Source organism: Sturnira hondurensis, unplaced genomic scaffold, assembly GCF_014824575.4.
Source record: "Sturnira hondurensis isolate 20B ecotype Veracruz unplaced genomic scaffold, ASM1482457v3 Scaffold0004136, whole genome shotgun sequence".
In the NCBI taxonomy this organism is placed as follows: domain Eukaryota; kingdom Metazoa; phylum Chordata; class Mammalia; order Chiroptera; family Phyllostomidae; genus Sturnira; species Sturnira hondurensis.
Window position 1 is genome coordinate 55,081,843 of NW_028076767.1, and position 19,176 is coordinate 55,101,018.

The window sequence follows — 19,176 nt, forward strand, 5'->3', positions numbered from 1 at the left end:
TACTACATATGATTTCACATGTATGTAGAAACTAATGAACAAAATAACAAACAAAATCCAAACAGACACAGACTGATTAGCTTTTAGAATAGAGGGGATGGAGGGCTTGGTGAAAGAATTAAATAAAAAAACAATAACCTCATAAACATAGCCAACAGCATGGTTACTGCAACAGGCAAAGCGTGGTGGTGGGGGAGCTGGAAGAAGGCAAAGGGTAAGTAAATTGTGCAGAAAGAGATACGACTTTGGGTGATGAGTGCACAATGTAGTGTGCAGATGATGTGTCACAGAGCTGTGCACTTGAAACCTGTATGATTTTATTAACCAGTGTCACCACTACAAATTCAATTCCAAAAATTTAAAAATCCCCCCCAAAACATACAGAAAAGAAAATATAAACACGATACAGTAGTTGTTTCAGTGGTGGAGAGTACTGGCATGTCCCTACTAAAAACTGATTATTGAGTTATTGAAAAATCCTGATATACCATCAAGGATGAGAATGGGGAAGGGTTAACAAATAAATATTCACTTACTATCACATACACACACACAAACATAACCTAGATCTACACACATCAACATGGATAGAGCTCCAATAATTTGTAGAAACATCAAGATACACAATGACACATAGACTGCAACATTTGTGTAGGTTAAAAAGCAACAAAAAATATTGGCCAAAGATGCACATGACATGAAAGAACACAAAAGAAACCTGAAGACAACAGCGGTTAGCTATTGGGAAGAAAGAATGGGGAAAAGAGTGCTTAAATTTTATGTTTAATACATATATATTTTTTAAATAAAAACATCAATGAGGAATTACCAATAATTTTCAATTCTGTCAGGTACTTAAATTTTTGTTATATTATTCTCTGTACTTACTACTTTTTACATTTCTCAAGATACAGATGAAAAAATACAGATAAACCCCCCAAAGATAGTAATAATAAAACATATGATTAAAGTAATTATTAATCCCTATAAATTAGTAAAGGTAAACTTTTTCAGGAAGCAACTTGAAATATACTATACAACTTATTTAAATTATAATTTACCTATATATATATATATATATATATATATATATATATATCATTCCATAACTCATCACTGTTACTAATTTTAAGAATAGTAATTATTAGCCCTGGCTGGTGTAGCTCAGTGGATTGAGCACGGGCCTGCGAACCAGAGGATCATGGTTCGATTCCCAGTCAGGGCAGATGCCGGGTTGCAGGCCAACTCCCAGCAGGGACCCACAAAAGGCAACCATACATTGATGTTTCTCTCCTTCTCCTTCCCCTCTAAAGATAAATAAAATCTTTAAAAAAAAAGAATAGTAATTATTGAATGTGACCCATGAAAAATTATAGAGTCAAATAATGTTATTTTAGTTAAAATAGCTTTTTAATAGATAAATTATGGCATGGAACATATATTTTAGATGCATGAGCCCCTAAACTTTAACAAGTATTTTCCTCTTCACTAATTAGAAAAATTAATACAGCTGGGCTGCCTCCATATGTAAGCAAATGTATTAGAAAATGTTAAACAATGTGAAACTTTGATGCTAACTATATAAACTTGATTTCTTCTTGTGGTTCATTCTAACCAGATCACTCACTTAACATAATGAAATGCTCAAAATAAGAAACAGGCAATTCACTTTGAAATATTTATTCACTATGGTTAATCATTTTGTTGTATAATGTTCTAGGTCCATAAAAGATTTTATTACTTATGAAAACTACTTGGTGCTTAAAATCCAAATTCTACATGGTCACATTATTAGGTTAAAATAGGTTAACTTAATGGAATACTAGTTCAGTTACCTTGGGCTCACTTGCCCTACAGAAGACTTAGTTATACGTTTAACTCAAATGTGTAGAAACAGTTGCTACTTGGATTTGTATGTCCCAGATAAAACTGGCTTGTAACAGAAATGGCAAAGAGTAGTAATCATTTAAATGCCTTCTGGAAGAACTGTGCTTGAGCAAACTGCTCCAGATTAATGACTTCTGCAGAGCTGCAGGTCAGCCACAGACCCATCCATATCTTTGAGCTACAGCGCTCTTTACTGTTTACGGCAGGAGCTGCACTGTAAAAATTCAATGTTACTAAATTTCCTGATAAGAGCATCCACTTAATAAATATTAACTGCAGAGATCCCCAAGAGGGTTTCTGATAATTACATTCAAATACCAAATAGTTTATTCTTCATTTAGTCTGAATTAGAAATGAAATCAGAGAATTTTATTTGTTTGACTACTAAAAAAGTTACTAGTGACCAATCACAACACTAAGAAAGAAAATTGGGGGGACCGTTGTATATTCTGATGACTACCACAGGACTTTCAAATAGGTGTATCTACTATGCACTTACAAGTAACTCAACGGGGACAACTAGCTCAGCAGTATACAAGAACTTTCCGTAAGAAAGAAAAGGAGAAAGGAGAGAAGACAAGTCCTTGTGAGGGCACAGGAGGGTGGGTACAGAAGCTAAGAGGAAATCTCTGTGTCATTTCTATATCTCTCTGAACGCTCAGAGCAAACCCTTGGGATTCTCCCCTCTTAAAACCTGAGAGATAGTAGCATTATTCACAGTGGTCAAAAGTGGAAATAAACCAAATGCTTACTAGCTGATGAAGAACACACAACATGTGGTATATATTCATACAATGGAATATTATTTTAAAATAAAAAATGGGTGAAGTACTGATACATGCTAAATAAATATGAATGAGCCTTGAAAACATCACGTATGCTAAGTGTAAGAAGTCAGTCACCAAAGGCCATATATTGCATTACAGCATATAGGAAATGTTTGGATTAGGCAAATTCATAGAGAAAGTGCAATACTGATTCCCAGGGGCTGTAGAGAGGGAAGATGGGGAAGAAGTACTAATGGGCAGATAGTTTCTTTTGGGGGTGATGAAAATGTTTTAAAATTAAATTAAACAGTGTTGTTGGATGTACAACTCTGTGAAAATATGAAATACTGAATTGTATACTTTAAAATTATGGTGACATATCTCAATAAAACTGTTATTTAAAGAACTCAGGTTTTGGCTGGTGAGAGCACCCGCTGGTCAAAAGGACAGAACTTTATCAGGCATCTTCCTCAAGTGGGAAGTTACATAAGGAATAAACTGTCAAGGCACAAACATTAAATTTTTTCCAGGAGTCTTCATTTTTAAAGAATGTATCACTGGGAAGGTTTATTTCATAATGACTTAAAAATAACTGCTGAAGAAAAGACTTGAACCATGAAAAAGCCTTTTCTACGACCATCAGCACTTAAACATTTTTAGAATTTTTATTAGTATCAACGGATGCCTGATGGGCACCAGAAGGGGACCCTATAAAGTATAAAAATATCTGAATTGCAGCGGGGAATCAGATCTTTTTATTTAGAAAATAGCACGGTTCTTTTCTTAAGGGGTAATAATAAGACTATTTGTCAATACTGCATGAACTTCTTGAAACTTTAAATAATTCTATTTTAGCAGGGCTTTAAACTAACTGAAAAGGTAGAGATAATCTCAGTGAGACTGTGAAGTTACTTGATTCCAATACTGCCAAACATTCCCCCCTTATTCGTTCATATAAAGAACATTTTTCTCAGGGTCTAGAGTAACTATGTAACACCAGCAGAAGCCAGTTAAAGCATGGACAACATAAAGGGACTATCTGCTTCCAAATGAGGTAATCAAATCCTAATGTACAAAATTCAACACAAAAGCCTAAAACTGTGCTTTAATACTATGAGTTACCATTAACACCTAATAATTTTTACAATTATTAAAAGGTCTAATTTTAATAGACCTTAAAATTAGACCTTAAGCTTATCTTTTTGCTTTCAATATAAATAAAAAGTTAGTGCTCCATCTTAATGAAAGGACAAGCTATGATTTACAAGATGAAACATATATAGAACTAATTTATGTAGCCCAAACAAATACACTCTTCTCTTTACCCATATACAAACTATCCAGAAGTAACTGACAAAGTTTCTCAGTTTCTGGTTAACAGTAAGATTCCAAGTCTACAATCACAAATAGCTTAAAAATTCAGTACAATAAAATTTCAGAAATAATTTCTTGAATTCTAAGATGATCACATTCTCATTTACAGACTTTGCAACTCAAACTATACTCTTTCTACAGTTTTGGTACACAAAAAGCTGAACCACTAATACAGTTTCTCTGCTTGCATGAGACATGCAGTACACGCCATACCTTGTACATCTGAAGGCTAAACTCACCTTGCAGTATTTCCCTGTCGGAGTTTCCACTCACAGTGTGCAGCTTGTCAGTGTAAGGCTGTAGTGATCTCTAACCACTGCTAAATTAGCATCCCTGGGCTGCTGGTCTGCCCCTAAAGTATCTGCCCCCTTGGGAATCCCTCAGGCAAATGGAAGCCACTAAAATTTAGGCCTGGTATCAAAGAAGAACTTTAAAAACCAAGATAAAAATGTTTGCCAGACATGGGCCCCAGCGGCGGTGGGAGGCAGCAGAGAGGGCCCACCATTGCTTTCCTTTGACCCCGCCCCCATATAGTGTCACAACCCAGAGACTTAGTTGTCCCACCCTGGTGAACACCTAGGGCTTCGCCCCTCATATGTAACAGGCACGAACAGTCCAAAATATGGCTCAAGAAGAACTCAAAGCCCCAGAGCCAATAACTCTAAGTGAAAAAGAAATAGCGAGCCTCTCAGATGCACAATTCAAAACACTGGTGATCAGGATGCTCACAGAACTGGTTGATTATAGCCACAAATTAGAGGAACACATTAAGGCTAAACTAATTGAAATGAAGAGAAATGCAATAGTGATGAAAGAAACCAATAGTGATGGAAAGGAAACTGGGACTCAAATCAAGGGAGTGGACCAGAAGGAAGGAAGACATGACCAAACAGAAAAAAGTGAAGTTACAAGAATTCAAAAAAATGAGGAGAGGCTTAGGAACCTCCAGGACATCTTTAAACATTCCAACATCCAAATTATAGGGGTACCAGAAGGTGAAGCAAAAGAGCAAGTGGAACACTTACTTGAACAAATAATAAAGGCGAACTTCACCAGTCTGGCAAAGAAATAGACTTCCAGGAAATCCAGGAAGCTCAGAGAGTCCCAAACAAGTTGGACCCAAGAAGGAACACACCAAAGCACATCATAATTACATTAGCCAAGATTAAAATGAAGGAGAGAATCCTAGAAGCAGCAAGAGATAAGAGGACAGTTACCTACAAAGGAATTCCCATCAGACTGTCAGTGGATTTCTCAAAAGAGACCTTATAGGCAAGAAGGAGCTGGAAAGAAGTATTCCAAGTCATGAAATCCAAAGACCTACATCCAAGACTGCTCTCTATCCAACAAAGCTTTCATTTAGAATGGAAGGACAGATAAAATGCTTCTCAGATAAGATCAAATTCAAGGAGTTCATCATCACCAAGCCCTTATTATATGAAATGTTAAAGGGACTTACATAAGAAAAAGAAGATGAAAAATATGAACAGTGAAAGGACAGCAAACTCACAGTTATTAACAACCACACCTAAAACAAAAACAAACCAAGAGGACAGCTAGATCAGGAGTGGAACCATAGAAATAAAGAACACATGGAGGGTTAGCAACAGGGGAGTGGGAGGAGGAGAAGGGGGGGAGAAGGTACAGAAAATAAGTAGCATAGATGGTAGGTAGAAAACAGATAGGGGGAGGGCAAGAATAGTAGGGGAAATATAGAATCTAAAGAACTTGAGACACGTGGTCATAAACTAAAAGGGGGGACTGGTGGGGGAGGGGGTGTGCAGGGTGGAGGGGAATGAAGGGGGGAATAGAACAACTGTAATGGTATAATCAATAAAACATATTTAAAAAAATGTTTGCCAGAGCAATTACCTCAAACCTATATTTTTTTTTAAAAATGAAAATAATGTGTAGTACACTTTTATGATAACCACTTTTATTTTAAACCACTTATAAGTGGTTGTTTTGGAGAGTTGATGGAAATGTTTTGTTTGTTGATTGTGGTTATCAACCTCATGCCACAACTCATGTCAAAAATCATAAAACTGAATGCCACAAAGAGTGCTATAACTCACCCTTAATAAACCTGACTTAAAAATAAAGCAATTATCCATGAATGAAAGAATTAGACATTTTCCTTTATACTTTCTCGAACTTAACAAATAGTCTAAAATGAACATAATGTAACTGCGGTCAGGAAAGAAAAGAAAAAAACAGAATAAGATTCCTGCTGTGGCCATCCTCGCCCCCGCCCCCTCATGCCCTTGGGGAGTGTAGGAGGGCAGAGGAAGGCCCAGGGTAAGGAGGTGGGCTCCTCACTGTGGGTTACTGGGCCCATTTATTGCCACCTCATCCCATGAAATCTCAACTAATGTGAAACCAATACCTCACGGGTAGTAACACAAGAAGAAAAAATAAAGCCCATTTTCATCAAAATTTAGATGTGAAGGTTGTTACTTAGCCTGCGGGAGGCAAGAGGTTTAAAGGGTGTATTTCCTTTCAAGGTACCTGTGCTATTAGATTCTCCTGAGATTAGATTTATATACCCTGAAGGTCATTTCTCTTGCTAAGGCATGCACCCTGTGAACTGCGACACAGGACATCTCACATCTTGGTACCCACTGGTTTAAGGCTCGGAAGGCTTGGAGGACCCCAAATTGACCCATCCATTTATATACACTAAATATCATCCTTGAGCCAAACTGGAGTGTCAGAAATAGCTTCCTCAAGAATTACTTTCAGCTAAGGTGCTATTCCAGCCATTTACATTCTATTCAGTAATAGAAGAAAAAGCCAGATGAGCCTGATTTTGTAACTTAGAGAGACAAACTACTAGGGATGCTGTTTGCTTTACCATACAGTGGTCTCTCAAAGGTGACTCACAGGAGAAAGCACTCCAGTCTCAGACCCAGAAATGACAGATTCTCCTGAGCAACCTGCTTTTCACCCTCTAGACACTTTGAATCATGTAATTCATTAATGTTTCTCTCTTTAGCATGGCAAGTAGGATACTTAGAACCAGAGTGGCTGGCTCCCTTTGTATTTACTTTTAGCAAATACATGGAGTGTTAACAACATATGGTACATTTGGTATACAATTTTAACCTTGGCTTCACCTTATTTTTATAATCTGTATCTTTAAATTTCCTCACTCCATTTTCAGTTATCTTGTTTTTAAAAGATGTTTCAAATACTTTTGGAATGAGATGAAATGTTAAATATGTAAATAACTATAATGTACTCCGTATAAATCCAGAAAGTTTGTAACTTTTTGATGAACTGATTCTATAGCCTATTTTCAACTAGGTAAAATATCAAATACATAACTAACTATAGGATCCTCAAAACAAATACAGATTAGTATCTTACCTATTAATTGATCCAACAGCCAACTTTAAATGAGATGAAATATTAAATATATAAAGAACTATATTGCACTCAGTGCAATATAGCTTTTACAGAAAAGCTATAAATTTTTTATTAACTGTTTTCATAGCCTACCTGCAATGAGGTGAAATACTAAATACATAGGAAACTATTGAATGCATAGATAAGTATAGTGTACTTGGTATAAAAGCAGAAAGAGTCTGTAACTTTTCTATTAACTAATCCCATAGCTCACCTGCAGCAGTTTTCACAGTTGCAGTGATAATTTTTGGTGTGATATATCACCTTTGGATACAGGCTCTATCAATTGCAGATTAGGCATCATTACATACTGATATGGTTTGTGGTATTAATATCTTGTAAGAAATAAAACAAATACAAAATCATATCAGAAATGGGGTTTTTATTACTTTATTTAGAAATTAGTACTTCCAAAGAGTCATTACTAGAAAACCAAGCAATCATCTTAATTAAGATTTTTTCAAGTTCTCAACAAGGCATGTTGCAAATGACCTGCAAATGATAATTGCACAGTTCATTTTTTAGGCCACTTCCTAAATAACAACATTCAGAGGCCCAGTTTTTCTATGTAGACAATGGGAACATCATGGTTTCGGTTAAAAATTCATCTTTGGTAATACAAATGTGAAAACAGGATTGTCCAGGTTTGGAGCTCCTCATGTGGCACAGGGCTCCACAGTGTGTTACTTAGTGCAACGTAAGAGGCATTTGTTAAGCAGGACCTCATGCCACTGCCCGCTTATTCACAGGGTGAAGCCAGTCATGGCAAGTTCTGGACAACTCTGGATAGCTACAAAAGTAAATGATAACATAACTTCATTTCCCTTTGAGTTATTAATGCCATCTTTGGTTTAGAAAAAGTTAGGAAGTCTTACTGATCATCTTACAAACTCTGACACAGGATATAAATCAAGATGAAATTTCAAATGTCCCATTTTGCTAACTAAACTCATGTAAGAATGAAGTAGGAAGCTACATGACCATAAGCATCAAGACCATTCTGAATTTCCTTTGAGTATATCAGAAATGGCTAAAGGCAAGGGGGCTTCGACCTGAGAGCTAATTTCTGTTTTCCTGTATCTTTGGATTCTGGTTCTGAGAATGACAACTGGGGGGAACTGGTAGACACAGGGAAATCTCTCGAGTCACAGTAAAAACCTGTACTCCTTTCACTAACACTGCTTTCTAGTGGATTCCTTGCCAGTGTGAAACCTGGTGTTCACACAGCAGAGTAATTGTGTCAACTGTCACCCTGAGGTCCACTGAAAAGCACACAGACAGGTATGAAGAAGGCAGAAGTAAGAATGAGTAGACAGAAACCCAAAGATGCCAGGTAGATAATCTAATGACAAGGCACCCTTACTTGAACTCAGAACACCTTGGGCTTAAGTGTCACTGTCCAGTCAATGAACATTTTGCAGGGTGGCTGGCTGCTGAGCACCATGTACTGTGCCAGGGCTGTGGGGCTGGCCTTACCACCTCATAGGAGAGCTATGGGAGTAGCACAGAGGAGTAGTTAAAGAGTTTAGATGAAGAGAGATGACTTTCCTGAAGAAACTTGGGAAAGGCTGTAGGGAAGATTTAGCACTTAATTGGGAACACTGAGAATACATAGGAATGCACTTGTGATGGGAGGAGGGCAATCAAAGAAGATCAATTATCATTCATTGAAAGAAGAAACTCACCTTACTCATTACCCTAAAAGATTCCATAACAGGTTCCCCTCCTGTTGCTTGGCCTCTTTTCATTCTGACCTATTTACTACACCTTGGGGTGACTGCCACCAACCATGACCACCACAGCAACAGCAACTTCCAATAAGTCTCCTTTGTAAGCTGAAGTAAGGTGAAGCTTACCATTGCTGGTTCCCAGTTCCCCACAACCAAATGCCAGCTTTTCCTTTCCAACTTTGCAAATCACTAGGTCCTTTAAGGACACAACATAGACACCAGTGAGCCACTTCACGCTTTAGTACAACATTAATGCAAGGTCATACACACCTTTATACATGCTTTTTGCGTTTCTCTGGGCAGCTCAGCTCTCATTTTTGGAGGACCTGTTCATTCAGCCAACTTTCACTGACTGAGCCTCAGTGACATGCCAGGCACCATTCAGACACAAAGCACCAAACTCACTGAGAGTTAAGTATTACCCATGTTACTGACAAAATTTTAGCAAACCTATGGGCTTAGTAATTCAACTACATAACCTTAAAATGACTTCATATTTTAAAACTTAAAGGAAAGTGCAGTAAATAATCTAATAGCCATGCACATATCAATCACCCCCTCACTTAACAGATGTTACTATTTTGTCATGTTTGCTCCAAATAGCAATTTTAATAAATCCTAATTCCTGATAGCTTCCCCCTCCCTTACTCCCTATAAGTACCACTATCTGAAATTGGTGTCATTCCAAAACATTTTTTTCTTTTACTACACATGCATACATTCATATACAATAGCAAACATTGTTTAAATATTATACAGTATTGTTATATGTATTTAAAGAATGTTCATAATGATAACTTTCTATTCCTATTTTGCAACTTGTGGTTTTCCCCAGAATTGTGTTTTGCAAGATGTCCAGATTGATACATACAGACCTAGTTATCTCATTTTAACTGCTCTAGAGCTGATTTATCCAGTTTAATTCCCATTTCCACTCTGATGGACAATTATGTTCTAAGGTTTTACCTTTGCAAATAATGCTATAATGAGCATTCTCTTCCTGTGTGTAGCATAGGAGCTCCAAACCCAAAATGGGAAGCTGCTTAAGTGTTCACAATAGTCTGAAAAAACCACCCAGTGGACTAGCTGATGTGGACACGTTGTGTACTACACACACTACAGGGGAGAGCATCAATGGCGACCGGTCTGTGTGAGAGAGACCGCACCCCCTCCTGTCTGAGGCTTGTTATAAGGGGACCCAGACAAGGCAGCATGGGCGCAGGTTGCACAAACCTACATGTGGCCTGGAGCTACATTACCTCAGTGTGTATGGGCAATAAGAAGTCACAAGACACAAAGCTGCTCCCAAAAGGAGATAAGGAGGGAGTTACAATCCATTCCCAAAATAATAAAGATTCCTCTTGGCCAGTGGCCCTCTAACCAGCCCTCAGTCATGGGAGGGGGAAGGGCCATGTTCACTGACCCCACACTTGGACATAGCTGTAAGACTTTTCCAGTGATACCAAATTCTTTAGGTTTTAAATCTTACTCTTTTGTCTGATTCTCACTCAACTGTCAAGATTTTTTAACTTGAGTTTTATAACATCTGATTGTGAACTCATTTTTAGTTATGTTGGTTTCTCATCTGGGGATTCCTGACTAACGTGGAGTTACATTCGGGTTCCAAACTGACATGTGGTGCAAAGCCTGGGGTTGCTGGGAACTGCCCTTTGAGGGTCATGCAGCAATGTTAAGTTCAAACATACCACCTGTGAACACACAAAGCCTCATTCTCGGTCCCTGCACAGGGATAAGAACAAGACTAAAGTTTTGGGGGGTCTAACTGTCCCAGGCCTCCTGCAGAGAAACAGCTCAAATGCTTCTGGCTCAGGCTCTCAGTTCCTTTTCTAGTTCTTATGCCTGGCGATATTCCTTTCTCTTTTGCCATTTCTAGGTACCGACTTGTATTCCTAGGATGTTATCAGTAGAACTTCTATTGTAGTTTAGTTAGCTAAATTGCCAGAATAAAAGTCCTAACTGAATTTTGTAAATGTTAAACTAATTTTTCTATTAGTGTAAAATTATTTATTTTTAAAATGTTGATCCACTCTTTTTAGAAATATGTAACAATATTATTGAATTTATGAATTGCTCTTTTTGATGCTACACATATAGGTAACTTTCAAAAATACTGAATTCAAATTAATTTCTGACAATTTTAACCTCTTTGGCAAATTATTTCACTATTACAGCACTAGAAATTTTTTATTTACAATTTATAATTGTTTTATAACTCTTTCTGTAAATAACAGGTTGTATATTTAAAAATGATCACATAATTTAAAATTTGTGTTCTTAAACTTTAATTGATCTTATTTGTATACTTTAAGCCTTACCAAAAATAACAAATGCACAATTGATGAAGTTCACAGATAAAAAATTTCATGAGAACACAACTTATAAGCCTGTTATTTTTAAGTTCACAGCAATAATTAAGTAGAAAAGATAAACTACAGATAGCATTCTCTCCACTAAGAATTGTTCTGGCCATGAGTAACAGAAGACACTGAGAAGCAGAGTAATTATGCTCTTAGAAATAACTGAGGCAAGTGACTGTGGGGACACGCCCCCCTCGGAGTCAACAAACCAAGCTTTAAAATGCAAGTGACAGGAGTGTTTTATGGTAGGCTTTAGTGGAATATATAATTACTAAGAAAGACATACAAAGATAGGATAAGCAGGGATATCACTGTTTGGAGCTCGTGGCAGTAATTTATAAAGCAATGATGTTTTACAATGGCATAAAAGTCTATTTAAATATGATTAAATGTGTTTGTTAAAGAAATATAGTGGTTTTGAATTTACGATATTTGAATATAATAAATTATTTCATACAGTAATTATTTCATAGGGTGGCTTTAAAAAATTAAAGGTAAATTGAAGGCATTTTCAAAAACTAAATGTTATCATTTAGAAATATTTCCTAGTTAAAAAAATCAATACCAAGTTTTCAAGCTCGTTAGCTCTATCAAATAATTAGAAATTGTGGGAAACATCCATTAACTGTATCACACATGAGAAATCAAATTTCTAAGTGTAGCACACAGCTTCTGCTAGAGAAGCTTACTAATGCCATTTAAAACATATCAAGCACAGGACTGAAGTATAATCAATACTGCAAGAGGCTTCTCAAAATTAGAATAAATTGACACCTTTGGTGTCAAATTCAGGAAGGCAAGTTAATAGTGACAACACTGACAGAATCATTTGTTGCATCCAGAACAACTTAATAAGGCATGCAACTTGAAGGTGTGTAAAAAGCAAGAGCCACTGGCCCTGTACCTGGTGCTGGCGATGCTTGGTGATTCTGCTCCAAGCCTACATCTTTCTAGCTGACTGGCAACAATCTGCCTTTCCACTTCCAGTTCTCGGGTGAGTCGTTGAAACTGAAGCTCCTGTGATTCAAGGAAATAAAAGGCATATAAGGTGTCAAGTTGTACTGCTCAGGCAGACATATGAATTAAAGTATGTCACAGGAAACATAGGAACATACCATAACAACACTATTGTATGGCTTAGTAAAATTAGCATTTTTGATGGAATCATGAGCCTAATAACCTACTAATTTATAGGTTTTCCAAACATAAAGGCACTAGAACATGAGCCTTTGTTTGGAACTGAAAACATGGAGATAATTGTTTTTCTTTTACTTTTTCAGGTGCTAACTGAGGTCTTCCAACAGCACTTCTGCTACAGTGCTGTATGACAGGCTGGGGTTGCAGTCATTCCTTGATGTGTCTACAGCACAGGCACAGCAACCAGCACAAGCTATGCATGCTCAATAGGTAATTTTTATATCCTTCTGTGCTACTGTGTATGTTAGCACAGAATTTAAAAACATCAATTCCCATGATGAGAATCACTTTGGCATGTTTGATAAAAGCCTTTTTAATCGCTAAGGGAAAATTACTCTAGTCCCACAGAAAAAATCTTGCAATATAAGCAACAAACTTTTTCTATTGCCACAAATATATTCATGTGTCACTGTATGAAGGGGAGGAAAAAACTGTCTGAGCAATAGGAGCAAATTTAAAATTGTATTCAAAAGCTGAAAACATTGTCTGAAAAAGTTATATTCTTCATTCTATGCTGCATCATGAGGACAAGAAAGTTCTATTATAGGAGAAAATATTATAACTTTTGGGGGTACTTAGCTCACTGTTACCTTGACAGTATTTTAATCAATAGAAAGTATGCCATGCCATAAAACATATAGATCAAGTCAAGTATACAGCAAAGGCTTTAAAGCCACAAACAACATCTCCAGTAACAACTCAAGCTCCCCTGTGCCACATTATCTCCTTACAAGTCAAAGCAAATGCTGAACTTACAAGGTGTTTAATTGGACAATGACTTCGAGTTCAAAATACCAGGCACATAAAGCATAAACCTAGAAACTAATCAGAAATAAAATTACCTGAAATATTTTCCCTTTAAATTTTTTCTATTTTTAAAATATATTTGATTGATTATGCTATTACAGTTGTCCCATTTCCACCCTCCTTTATTCTCCTCCACCCTGCACCCCATCCCACCCACATTCCCACTCCTTTAGTTCATATTCATGAGTCATACATGTAAGTCCTATGGCTTCTCCATTTCCTATATTATTCTTAACCTCCCCCTGTCTACTTTGTACCTAACATTTATGCTTCTTATTCCCTGTACCTTTTCCTCCATTTTCCCCAACCTCGCTTAAAACGCTCCATGTGATCTCCATTTCTATGATTCTGTTCCTGTTCTAGTGGTTTACTTGGTTTGCTTTTGTTCTTTTAGGTTCAGTTGTTGATAATTGTGAGTTTGTTGTCATTTTACTGTCCATAGTTTTGATCTTCTTTTTCTTAGATAAGTCCCTTTAACATTTCATATAATAAGGGCTTGGTGATGATGAACTCCTTTAACTTGACCTTATCTGAGAAGTACTTTATCTGCCCTTCCATTCTGAATGACAGCTTTGCTGTAGAGTATTCTTGGATGTAGCTCTTTGCCTTTCATGACTTGGAATACTTCTTTCCAGTATTGCCTGTAATTGTCTCTTTTGAGAAATCAGCTGACAGTCTTATGGGCACTCCTTTGTGGGTAATGTTTCCTTTTTTTGGTTGCTTTTAAGATTCTCTCCTTATCTTTAATCTTGGGTAATGTAATTATGATGTCCTTTGGTGTGTGCTTCCTGGCGCCCAACTTCTTTGGGACTCTCTTAAATCCCTGGATGTGTATTTCCTTTGCCAGATTAGGGAAGTTCTCCTTCATTATGTTTAAGTTGTCAATTTCTTGCTCTTCTTCCTCTCCTTAAAGCACCCCCTATGATTCAGATGTTGCAATGTTTAGAGTTGTCCTGAAGGTTCTCAAGTGTCTCCTGACTTTTTTGAATTCTTGTTTCTTCATTCTGTTCTGGTTGAAAATTTATTTCCTCTTTCTACTCCAAATTGTTGATTTGAATGTTCCCTTCCTGTCACTGTTGATTCCCTGTACATTTTCCTTTATTTCACTTTTCATAGCCTTCACACTTTCCTCTACTTTGCGACCACACTCAACCATTTCTATGAACATCCTGATTACCAGTGGTTTTCAACTCTGCATCTGAGAGGTTGCCTATCTCTTCATCACTTAGTTGTATTTTTTCTGGACCTTTTCATTTGGGCCATTTTGGGGGTCTTGGCATACCTGTTGCATGGTAGGGGGCAGAGCAACCACATCGCTGTGCTGTGGTACTGTATGTGAGGGAAGAGTCTGAGAGAGAATGATGCTGCTTGCTCAGCTTTCTGCTGGCTTTCACTCACTTCTCCTGCTACCCATAAGCAACTTGGGCCCTTCTGGCACTGATTCCCACATGGGTGGATTTGTGTACATTCGTGGACCCTTTGGGTCTCTCCAATGAACTCTCCTGTGAGGCTGGGAGTTTGTCCCACAGCCTCAACCCCCACAGGATTTTTCAGTCAGAGGTTTTGAGGCTTTATTTCCCCATGCTGGAACCCTGGGTTGCTCTGTCTCTCTTGCTCCTCAGTTGTTCCTCCTGGTTTAGCTGCATGCAAATGTGGGACCACCTGGTCCACCAGCTGCTGCCTCCAGCCACCATTTTGCTACAAGTCCTCTGCACCCACCTACCCATCTCCTCTCCTCCTACAGGTCAGGACAAATGTTTCTTCTTTAACTTCTCGGTTGTAGGATTTCCATATACTCTGATTTTTCTGGCATTTCTGGTTATTTTTTTGTTTTTAAATTTGTTATTGCCCTTCTTTTGGTTGTGTGAGGAAGCACAGTGTATCTACCTATGCCTCCATCTTGGCCGGAACTGTGGTTATTTCTACCAGAAATATTATTTATGACAATATATAGTATTTGCCATGCAAAAATAAAGGTTTATTGAGAAGCATATTAACTCCTTCTGGAATTAGGCAAACATGCAATTACTTGACAGCCCTGGCTTTGCAAATTCCACAAACTGTTCTCAGAATTATTATTAAGAAAAAGTTCCTGAACTCCTTAATTGCTTTCTGATGAGAATCTGTTTATAAAGAGCCCATTGGTGTGGGCGCATAGGGTAGGACCTGAATGAATAATAGTTGGCTCCATAATGCTGTACAACATGATCATACCAGGTAAGCAGGACATTGCCTATCTCTGCCTAGCAATTCCTAGACCAGTGGTTCTTAATAAATGTAATAAAATCTATAAAAGACAAGACAGATAATAATTGTATAATATCAGTATCTGGCTAAGATAATAGATTATAAGGACACACTTACTCTTTTTTGCCCTCAAACAGTATCATTGTGTGTGTGTTAAGCTGGTAATCTTTCAATTATTATACTCCATTGTTTATTACACACTTTTCTCATCAGACTGTGTGCCTGTGTCAAGCTAGTTTAGGAAAGGATGATCTGTGAATCCTGAAACATTCCTTGAGATATCCCATTGCCTTTCTCTTCTGAGTTCACTGCCTTTTTGTTCTAGAGATTAAGGGGTGGAGAGTTTTCTATTTGGGGGCTGGTCAAAAGTTATTAGGGTAGGGTTAAGGTATGTTTTGTCAACTCAGGACATAAACAAAACCACTATGGTAGATTTTTTTTACCATATTTGTGGCTGCCTAAGGTCTTTGAGCATCCTTTCAAGAAAATAGTTGGAAATTTTCCTGCTTTAAAAAGGAAGAAGTTGAGACATACTCTCCACATAATTCCTTCCTTCAGAAGTAAAGACAGTGACTTTGGCTTTGCCAAGATGCCAGACTGTGACTCAGGTGCTGAAACCAAGACTGTGACATCAGAAAACACGCAAAGCTCATTTTCTTTCTTTTCCATTTCCTTCCTGCACTCCCTGAAACAGGTCTCAAAGTCACAGCCCTAAAAAGTAAGTCACCTCTACTCAAACTCTGTTTATGCTTGGTGGCAGTGTTAGTGGTTTCTTTACCTGACCAATTCTGTGGCACTGATTTGGACACAGTTCCTGGAAGCTTAGTATCAAGGTTGTTTTCTGGTTCTTGCAACAAATTCAGGAATTCACTAATGCCCACTTAATAAATACCTTTTTCCATACAATTAGGCATGCCAGTCTCTGTTTCTCTTGCAATGAGAATCTGCAGTTTCTCTTGCAATGAGAATCCTTGGCTGATACCACTTATAGTTACTGAATTGTTACGAGAGCCTATGTATCTATAACGTAGCTAAAATTTTTAATTTAAAAGCTGGGTAATTTCTTTAAATACTCATATGGATTGAGTAAAGTCCATAGTATATTCCTATGGGCCATAATATTGAATGGCCCATAATATTGAATACCAGAGTGGCCACTTTTATCAGAACCATTTTACCCTTTATTTCTTCCCACTTTTCACAAGTAAGATGTCATTAAAGTCCCAAAAGCAGAATATCACGAACCTATGAAGCATGGAATTTGTTAAGGGCACGTAATACCTGTGAATACTTATATATAACTAAAATACACAAATGTTTTATTGCAAAATTATTAATATTACCCTTACAGAATATAAACTGGGACCCCTATGTGACTGGGACCAAGATGGGTAAGTATTTGATAATTCTGTCTCTACTGGGTTCATAGACTAATGAGGAAGAGATTATTAATTTCCAAGCTAACAGTAAGTAAGATGTTTATGCAGATACCATCTATAAACTTAAAATGCTTTTATATGTTATCTTCTAAACTTAGATTATGAAGGCTGATCCCTAAATTAGTACCCCAAACTGGGCATCTGAATTATAAAGCAATCTTGTAGCAAAGAAAATAATGTAAAAAGCATGGACCATCAACAATTTAGAATATGACAATTTCCTCTTAAATTCTGGCACACACGACCATAAACAAACTTTGAAAAAGTCAAGGCTACTAATATGCTATAAAAATGAAATCAGCCTACATTTGTTTGAAAGCTTTTCTTTCTTTTTACTTCATTTCTTTCATGTAAATATATTGTTATCCCTGACTGGTAGGGTTCAGTTGGTTGGGCGTCATGCCACAAAGCGGAAGGTTGCTGATTTGATTCCTGGGTTGCAGATTCAGTCCCAAGTTGGGCATGTATGACAGGCAACTGATGGATGTTTGTCTCTCCCATAGATGTTTCTCTCCCTCTCTCTCTCCCTTCTCCTCTCTTTAAAAGTAAATAAATAAAATATGTAAATATATTATTAAGTATTTTCTGAGAGTCACAATAATAGAAGAAAACAAAGCTTCACGTTCATGACCCTTATATGGCCTTGAATGGTGAACAGAGAGCTGCACTGCCCAAGAAAGCCCAAGGAAGGATGTGTTGCCCCAGCTCTCAGTTACCCTAGAAATGCCTCAGCTGCAGAGGTACACCCTTGACCAAGGGTATACCTTTTCAGGTAGGTTGCAGCCAGCCACTGACTGAAGTGGGAATATAAAGGCTGGGCACAGACTTGCTGGAGAGCTTCCCTTGGGCTTGGCTGCCTGTGTAGCCCCAGGACTTCTTCCCTGCCCAACCCTGCTTTTTGTTCCCCTTTCCATCTGGATGAGAACCCAACCTGAGATAGTATTGTTTTTTTTTTACTTCCTTTTATATAATGATAGAAATTTTCTCTCACTCCTAGTTTTTAAAAAATATTGTGAGATACTTCAATGTACAGGAAAATATAGACAGTAACACAATAAACTTTGGAGAACCTGACCCAGCTATAGCAAATCTTAATATTTTGTTACATTAGCTTCCTGTGTTTTAAGAAATAAAATAGTTTAGATACAATGAAATCCTTTGGTTTCTCTCTCTAATCCTATTCCTTTCTCGTCCTTCCTTCCCAGAAGAAACCATATTATTGCTACTCTACATTAACAGATCCACAAATGATACACAGGATTGCTTTGCATGTTCATATAGTTTATAGTTAGTCTTTGTAGGCTGCTTTCATTCTAATGTGCTTTTGAGATTTATCAAAATTAGTGCACATAGATCTAGTTCACTTATTTTCATTACTCAACAGTATTCTGTTGTACTATAGCACACTGTATTTACATGTTTTCACCATGATGGACCCTTTGGTTATTTCCAATTTTGTGCAAATAATAAGCACCCTTGTGTAAACCATCTTGTGCACATGTGCCAGACTACTCCAGAGTACAGATCGAAAAGTCAAAACGCTAGGTTGAAGACTATGCACACCTGCCACTTTACTTGATAATGACTACTTTCCAAAGTAGTTGTACCAATTTATATGCCAGTCAGCAGTGTCTGATGTTTCTCATTTCTCCAGATTCTCACTGACATTGATTTGCATTCTGGGGCTAAAATTTCTTTTTTGGGGGGGTGGGGGTTAAATCTGATAGGCATGGGATGCTATCTTGCATTCATTTTATTTTGTATTTCCCTGATAACTAACATCTTTTCATATGTTTATTGTCCATTTAGGTTTTTGAATCTCATAGATGTGAACTCTCAGGAAAAGACTTTCCATACTGCCAGCCCCCAAGCTAGCCCTCTCCTGTAAAACTGGTTTCTCATCACTCTTGTGCTACCATTGCAGCTTTCCAAGGTTTTAGCT

General features: G+C 37.4%; 1 protein-coding gene across 11 annotated transcripts in view; it reads right to left on the reverse strand.

The window, feature by feature from the left end:
* Positions 1-19,176, reverse strand: part of PKP4 (plakophilin 4) — a 245,663-nt gene that overhangs the window by 96,750 nt on the left and 129,737 nt on the right. For 10 of the 11 annotated variants that reach the window (XM_037044659.1, XM_037044660.1, XM_037044658.1 and 7 more), the window contains one exon: positions 12,449-12,561. In XM_037044659.1, coding sequence (XP_036900554.1) covers positions 12,449-12,561 — 113 coding nt within the window. Of the gene's footprint in view, positions 1-12,448; positions 12,562-19,176 lie in introns of those variants that run through there. The other variant, XM_037044664.1, reaches the window with a different exon arrangement.